Source organism: Cynoglossus semilaevis, chromosome W, assembly GCF_000523025.1.
Source record: "Cynoglossus semilaevis isolate Cse_v1.0 chromosome W, Cse_v1.0, whole genome shotgun sequence".
In the NCBI taxonomy this organism is placed as follows: Eukaryota; Metazoa; Chordata; class Actinopteri; order Pleuronectiformes; family Cynoglossidae; genus Cynoglossus; species Cynoglossus semilaevis.
This window is the reverse complement of record NC_024327.1, coordinates 5951272-5959461: the sequence shown is the minus strand read 5'-3', so window position 1 is coordinate 5959461 and position 8190 is coordinate 5951272. Positions and strand designations below refer to the sequence as shown.

At 42.8% G+C, this 8190-nt stretch overlaps 1 protein-coding gene across 4 annotated transcripts in view; it reads left to right on the top strand.

Annotated features, from left to right (window-relative positions):
- The first annotated feature begins 543 nt into the window (after positions 1-543).
- The window catches only part of LOC103397038 (serine/threonine-protein phosphatase PP1-gamma catalytic subunit-like), an 18231-nt gene continuing 10584 nt past the window's right edge, over positions 544-8190 (top strand). Inside the window, exons 1-6 of one of the 4 annotated variants that reach the window (XM_025052760.1) lie at positions 544-950; positions 2147-2278; positions 6283-6513; positions 6657-6761; positions 7159-7382; positions 7685-8184. In XM_025052760.1, coding sequence (XP_024908528.1) covers positions 896-950; positions 2147-2278; positions 6283-6513; positions 6657-6761; positions 7159-7382; positions 7685-7786 — 849 coding nt within the window. In that variant the 5' untranslated portion in view covers positions 544-895 and the 3' untranslated portion in view covers positions 7787-8184. Of the gene's footprint in view, positions 951-2146; positions 2279-6282; positions 6514-6656; positions 6762-7158; positions 7383-7512; positions 7658-7684; positions 8185-8190 lie in introns of those variants that run through there. The other 3 variants (XM_008335290.3, XM_025052759.1, XM_008335289.3) reach the window with 3 other exon arrangements.

Here is an 8190-nt window from a genome sequence, read left to right as displayed (position 1 = left end):
CTTTATTTGCACACAAAACATGAGAAATCATGATGGTGTGTTTGTAACATTGTTATAACATGCCTTGGCTAGATGATGCACAAGTTTCCTCCTTCTCATGCAATGCACGGTAATGCCGTAACATGGACGAGGTGTTGTTATTGTACCCTAACTCCTTAGAGCACAATAAACACCTCACCTTTGAATGAAATAAGAAACTATGAAAATGAGTTCTCTATAAGCATACATAATGCATCTTTAATAATGTTACATATAACTTACCTTGTTAGGCGATACAAGATCAAAGAATTCCCACACAGGTGAAATCATCCTTTTGCGTGCCGGCTCCATTCTTTCACGTATACAAACTACTCATTCGAAAACCCACATTTTGGATTGCAGTCTGATGGGTCTATATAGTCGTAATGCCCGGCGCCACAATCTGAACCACTTCCTTAAGCAATCACGTGGTACAGCCGGACAGCGAGGCTTCGGACGTCATCATTCTGGCTCCTCCCCTAAATAAAGCAAGCCTCGATACGCGCTTCGAGGAAACGCCGCCTTCATTACTCGACACACGCTTAGAAGCCTCGGTACCTCGCGTAACATCACTACTGACAGTTTAAGGTACGGCGGATAAAATACTATCGCTAGTTCAGGGCTAGTGCGGCTGATTTTTATTTGTTTTTGTCCCTATTTGGCGGCTCTGAAAACGGCCTTGAATTTAGATATTTGCTGTCTTAATGTTAAAGTAGATTTTTAGATTTTTCCGAACGGATTTACATCTTCACCTTTTGCCTGAAAAAAGCACAGCTAACGTTAGCAAGCTAATGCTTGGCTAGCGGAGCAGCATTTGCGATTCAACGCTACAAATTTTACCCTAATTTGACAGGCTTTTTAATAACCCAACGCTGCAATGGCCGATGTTGATAAGCTCAACATAGACAACATCATCCAGCGTCTTTTAGAAGGTAAGATGTTGAGGGGTTTTATCCTGATGTGTGCTATTATCAGCTAATATAGCCTCACATAGCATTTTTCTTAAAGTTATAATCGTAAATAACAGTCGCAGTGGAAACATAACAGTTGTTCTCTGCTATGTCCTATTTTCAGTGTCTCGGTTTGAAAACGTTGAAAAACATTGCTCAAATTGCGTTCACATTCACACTAACACATTCCATCGCATCATCAAACTTAACCCTTGTGAGGTTCTTCGCATTTTTGTACACATCGTTTGTCCATGCAATGATTTTCATCTTGTCCCAGAATATGAGTATTAATGAATATGAGGAAAAGTTGGCACAAGTCATGCAGTACAGGAATATGCACACGCACACATACGCACACGTACACACACGGAAGGACCTTACAAGGGTTAAGATAAAACCAGGTAATGATAACGAGGCTTAGCAGGGAATAATTCATGCTGAGGATATGAACATATAAAACAAATTATGTAAAAAATATAATGTCAACTGTTTGGGCTGTTTACATACATACATACATTTTCTTCCGCTTATCCGGTACCTTATCACATTGCACCTTCCTGCTGGTGGTGTGTCCACTGGAAGGTACCAAACGCCCTAACCGGGATTCGAACTTGCCCAGGAGGTGAACCCTGGGGTTCCAGTATGCTAGTATGCGTTTGAAAGCATTTATATAAATAACAGTATGACATGTTTGTAATTTAATTGCAAAGTAATTTAAAATATTCGTAACATAATTGATATGGGATGTATAACACAAATTATATCTTCAAAGTCACCAATGTTATGTATTATTTAATTTAATCAGTTGTCATGACTGCATTCATTTATACCTTTAAACATCAATGTAAATGTAATTGGAATTGATCTGCAGTGTCTCTTCATCCAAGTCTGTTGCCTATTTCTATGAAGTACGTCATGAAACAGTGTACGCAGCATTTTTAGAGAATAGTGATGAATGGCTACAGGAGAAGCAGGTGTCTTTGAACTAGTGGTGAAAAAACATCTATCGTGTTCACATTATTTAAATCCACATAATCCACATATCTTCTGTAGCTGGTTGGATATGTTTTTATCACAGTGAAATATTTTGCATATCCTGCAAAATTAATAGAGCAGCCAGTTGTGTGTGCAGAGCAACTTAATGTGTCTGCTGACATTGTTTGTTTTTCTTGTTGCAGTCAGAGGAGCAAAACCTGGCAAGAATGTGCTGCTTCAAGAGAATGAGATCCGTGGATTATGCCTCAAGTCCAGAGAGATCTTTCTTAGCCAGCCCATTCTGCTGGAGCTGGAGGCCCCTCTCAAGATATGCGGTAAGTACGGTTTGTTCAGACAGCAGGCAACTTAATGTCTGTAAAGCATAAAAACATTTGATTATCTTAAATTGTACTTAAGAACCCAAGTTGCAATCACTTTCTCATTCTGATGACATGCTGTCTTTTGCAACCCTCTGTACAATGAGTAACATGTCAAAACAGATGTCAAACCAGTCCCATGTGCCATTGAGGACTGTTGAGGACAGCTCACGTTTACTGCACACTGATTCTAGCCTACAGCTGAAAACACTGGTATTAGAATTATGCCTAATGATAAAGACGGGTCCGGAAGGTTGCAGGTTCAAATCCACCAGCTTCCAAGTTACCACTGAGGTGCTCTGAGCATGGCACCGTCCCCAGACACTGCTCCCCGGGTGCTCAAAAAGCTGCCCACTGTTCACTTTGGTGATGGGTTAAATGCAGAGGTCACATTTGTGTGCAGTGGTGTGTGTCACAATGACAAGGAGTTCACTTTCCTTCCTTTCCTTTCCTGAAGCTCTCAACTCGAGTAAGTAGGAAAAAATCTTGAGTAGAGACAAATTCAAGGCTAAAGATACTATTAAAGTTACCCATGTCTCTCTGGGGGAAAACACATAGTTCTGGGTTTTGCTCTTAGTTGCTGTATAAAGTTAAGCAGCTTATATCAGGACTCTCAAATCCTATTAATTCACATGCTAACAAAAGAGCACAGTTTCGCTGGTCAGATGTTTCCTTAAACTCAGACTTTAGCATCAATAGAGGAAATAAAAAAGGATCATTTTATAGTTATTAAGGATTTCATTAAGGCTACATTAAAGCCAGCCACTAGGGTACACGAAGCCGTGTTTATAGTGCCGGTCCCAAGCCCGGATAAATGGTGAGGGTTGCGTCAGGAAGGGCATCCGGCGTAAAACGTTTAGCTAAATCAAATATGCAGATCAATAAAACGATTTCCATACCGGATCGGTCGAGGCCCGGGTTAACAACGACCGCCAACAGTGCCGTTGACCAACAGGGCACTGATGGAAATTGGACTACTGTTGGTCAGAGACAGAGTCAGAGACAGAGAAGAAGAGGAGGGCGTTTGGTTAGGAGAAAAAGAGAAAAGATGAAGAATAGAAGTGTTAGTCTGAAGTTTGGAACTTTGAATGTAGGTACAATGACAGGGAAAAGTAGAGAAATAGCTGATGTGATGGAGAGAAGAAGAGTAGATATTTTGTGTGTGCAGGAGACCAGGTGGAAGGGCAGTAAGGCTAGAAACATTGGAGGAGGCTACAAACTGTTTTATCATGGTTCAGATGGGAAGAGAAATGGAGTAGGGGTGATCCTAAAGGAAGAATATGTAAGAAATGTGGTAGAGGTGAAAAGAGAGTCAGACAGGTTGATGTGTGTGAAGGTAGAAGTAGAAGGAGAGATGATTAATGTTGTTAGTGGTTATGCCCCACAGGTGGGCTGTGAGTTGGAAGAAAAGGAGAAGTTCTGGAAGGAGCTAGATTGGATGGTAGAGAGTATCCCCAGGAGAGAGAGAGTGGTGATTGGAGCAGACCTAAATGGTCATGTAGGGGAAGGGAACAGAGGAGATGAGGAAGTGATAGGCAGGTTTGGTGTTAGGGAGAGAAACGTAGAAGGACAGGCAGTGGTAGATTTTGCAAAGAGAATGGAAATGGCTGTGGTAAACACATATTTCCAAAAGAAAGAGGAACATAGGGTGACTTACAAGAGTGGAGGCAGGTCCACACAGATAGATTATATTCTATGTAGAAGATGTAATCTGAGGGAGATTAGAGACTGTAAGGTGGTGGCAGGTGAGAGTGTAGCCAAACAACATCGGATGGTAGTGTGTAAAATGACGATGGAGGTGACAAAAAGGAAGAGAGTGAAGACAGAGCAGAAGATCAAGTGGTGGAAACTAAGGAAAGAGACATGTTGTGAAGACTTCAGGAAGGAAGTAAGGGCAGTTCTGGGTAGTGTTGAGATATTCCCAGATGATTGGGAGACTACAGCTGCAGTGATGAGGGAGACAGGTAGGAAGGTGCTAGGTATGTCCTCTGGGCAGAGAAAGGAGGACAAAGAGACCTGGTGGTGGAATGAGGAGATCCAGGAGAGTGTGCAGAGAAAGAGATTAGCGAAGAAGAGATGGGACAGTGACAGAACAGAAGAGAACAGACTGGAGTACAAAGAGAGGACAAGGGAGGTGAAGAGGGAAGTGGCCAAGGCCAAACAAAAGGCATATGAGGAGTTGTATGAGAGTTTGGAAACAAAGGAAGGAGAAAAGGAGTTGTATAGATTGGCGAGACAGAGAAATCAAGCTGGGAAGGATGTGCAGCAGGTGAGGTTGATTAAGGACAGAGAGGGGAATGTGATCACAAGTGAGGAAAGTGTGCTGAGAAGATGGAAGGAATACTTTGAGGAGTTGTTAAATGAGGAAAATGAAAGGGAAAGTAGAAACGAGGAGCCAGAGACTAGTAGGAAGAAGGTAGATCAGGTTAGAAAGGATGAAGTTAGAAAAGCCCTGAAGAGGATGAAGAGTGGAAAGTCAGTTGGTCCTGATGACATACCAGTGGAAGTATGGAAGTGTTTAGGAGAAGTGGCAGTAAATTTCCTGACTGGTTTGTTTAACAGAATTTTAGAGACTGGCAAGATGCCTGATGAGTGGAGAAAAAGTGTTCTGGTGCCAATTCATAAGAAGGGTGATGCACAGAGTTGTAACAACTACAGAGGGATAAAGTTGATGAGCCATACAATGAAGATTTGGGAACGAGTAGTTGAAGCTAGGTTGAGGCAGGAAGTGGAGATTTGTGAACAACAGTATGGTTTCATGCCTAGGAAGAGTACCACAGATGCAATATTTGCCTTGAGGATGTTGATGGAGAAGTACAGGGAAGGTCAGAAGGAGCTGCATTGTGTATTTGTAGATCTAGAAAAGGCATATGACAAAGTGCCAAGGGAGGAATTGTGGTTTTGTATGAGGAAGTCAGGAGTGGCAGAGAAGTATGTTAGTTTGGTGCAGGACATGTATGAGAATAGTACAACAGTAGTGAGGTGCGCTGTTGGGAGGACAGAAGACTTCAAAGTGGAGGTGGGACTACATCAAGGATCGGCCCTGAGCCCCTTCTTGTTTGCTGTGGTGATGGACAGATTGACAGATGAGGTCAGACAGGAGTCCCCATGGACTATGATGTTTGCAGATGACATTGTGATCTGTAGTGAGAGTAGGCAGCAGCTAGAAGAGAACCTAGAGAGGTGGAGGTTTGCACTAGAAAGAAGAGGAATGAAGGTCAGTCGCAGCAAGACAGAGTACATGTGTGTAAACGAAAGGCAGAACAGTGAAATAGTGAGGCTACAAGGAGCAGAGGTGGTGAAGGTGCAGGAGTTTAGGTACTTAGGATCAACTGTTCAGAGCAGCGGAGACTGTGGAAGAGAGGTGAAGAATAGAGTACAGGCAGGATGGAACAGCTGGAGAAAAGTGTCAGGAGTGATCGGTGGCAGAAGAGTGTCAGCTAAGGTGAAGGGAAAGGTTTACAGGACAGTGGTGAGACCAGCCATGATGTATGGTTTAGAGACAGTAGCAATAGGCAGAAGACAGGAGGAGGAGCTGGAGGTGGCAGAGTTAAAGATGCTAAGATTCTCTTTAGGAGTGACAAGAATGGACAGGGTCAGGAATGAGGTCATTAGAGGGACAACACAGACAGGAAGGTTTGGAGAAAAAGCTAGAGAAGCCAGATTGAGATGGTTTGGACATGTGCAGAGGAAGGACAGTGGACACATTGGTAGAAGAATGTTAGAGATGGAGCTACCAGGTAGGAGAAAGAGAGGAAGGCCAAAGAGGAGATATATGGATGTAGTGAGGGAGGACATGCAGATAGTTGGAGTCAGAGTAGAAGATACAGACAACAGGGAGAGATGGAAATCAATGATCTGCTGTGGCAACCCCTGAAAAAAAAAAGGGACAAAGCCGAAAGAAAAAGAAGAAGAATTAAGGCTACATTAATTTCCCTTCATTTTTTCTTTCTCGTTGTTAGGTGACATCCACGGGCAATACTATGACCTGCTGAGGCTGTTTGAATATGGAGGCTTCCCCCCAGAGAGCAATTACCTGTTCCTGGGAGACTACGTGGACAGGGGGAAACAGTCCCTGGAAACCATATGTCTTCTGCTGGCCTATAAAATCAAATACCCCGAGAACTTCTTCCTGCTCAGGGGAAACCGTGAGTGTGCTTCTATCAACAGAATATATGGTTTCTATGATGAGTGTAAGTCCTTTTCACTACCTTCCTTGACTGAAAACATACTATTTTGGTACTTTAATTTAACTTTAATTTTAATTTTATTAAGCACCTAGCAGATGCACCCTACACACACATCCATAATGAAATGTTCTTTGATTATGTTTTAGGTAAAAGAAGGTACAACATCAAACTCTGGAAGACATTCACAGATTGTTTTAACTGCCTCCCGATTGCAGCCATTGTTGATGAGAAGATCTTTTGCTGCCACGGAGGTAAGTTCTACGTTTATAATACAGTGCTGTGCAAAAGCCTTGTTGAGACAGTATTGTTGGTGATGCATTAAGAGATGATACAGCTGCAAAAAAATAATCTAGATCTTCTTGATTTACAGTTAAGAAAAGGTGTTTTGAAAATCTTACACAGATTATTAATTTACCAAAATATCAGAAAAAAGTTCAAAGGTGGCCAACAAACAAATGTAGCTGTTGCCTTTGATTCCTGTTTTTTGATTTGTTTAATTCTGTAACAATGAGCCTTCATCAGCTCGTCCTGTTTGTCCTTGATCACTGTTGTTCGTGCAGCTGTCAGCAGACGTCAGCTTCGTGCATGTGAAACCAGCGTCTGCCTCAATGTCACAGTGTTTATTTGTACTGTAACTGCTCTGTACAGGACTGTCACCTGACCTACAGTCCATGGAGCAGATCAGACGCATCATGCGTCCCACTGATGTACCCGACCAGGGTCTGCTGTGTGATTTGCTCTGGTCTGATCCAGATAAAGATGTCCTGGGCTGGGGGGAGAATGACAGGGGCGTGTCATTCACATTTGGCTCAGAGGTTGTGGCCAAGTTCCTACATAAACATGATCTGGATCTGATCTGTCGTGCTCATCAGGTAGTCACACCACACACACACACAGTGTAACTTAATATATATCAATACAGTGGCTGTGAAGATGATGCACAGCATAGAACAGGACATCACATACTGTACAATGAAATGGACACTTTAATATCTCTTTTAGGCAAAATATTATAGGGATTGGCAAGACACTTTTTGATAGCTGTCACCATGGGATATTCCCAGTGGGGGCCCTGACACAATAGTTTGTGGACCATCAGCTATCAGACCATAATGATTCAGGACTTCAGCTTGTGTCCGGACAGTGTTGTGAATGGAACATTCTTTCTTTTAAGGTCTACATATGCATCATTGGCAATAGTAATGCAAGTGAAAAAAGTAAGGCAAATATGTATGGCAGGGATCTTCACATACCACTCGATTGCGTAACAGCGTAACCAGTGTTAATGTGGACCTGCGACGATTTATGGCAGTGAGAGCCGACAGAGACACAAAGGCATGCGGAATGAGCAAAGGTGGGTGACTCATCATGTATGTTAACAACCGTTGGTGTAACCCTGGACATGTCTTCGTAAAGAAAGTGTTATGTTGTCCGGACTTGGAGCTATTAGCTATTAGCCGTTAGCTTCAGGCCATACTATCTGTCGAGGGAGTTTAGTCACGTGATCTGCCTCTTTGTTTACATCCCTCTGCGAGCTGTCGCAGCCAATGCCTGTGAGAAAATTCACACCGTCACAGCAGGGCACCGGACTGAACACCCTGAGGCTTTCATCCTGATTTATGGTGACTTTAATCACATCACTCTGGACCTGACTTTCATCAGGTGGTGGATTGCCCCACA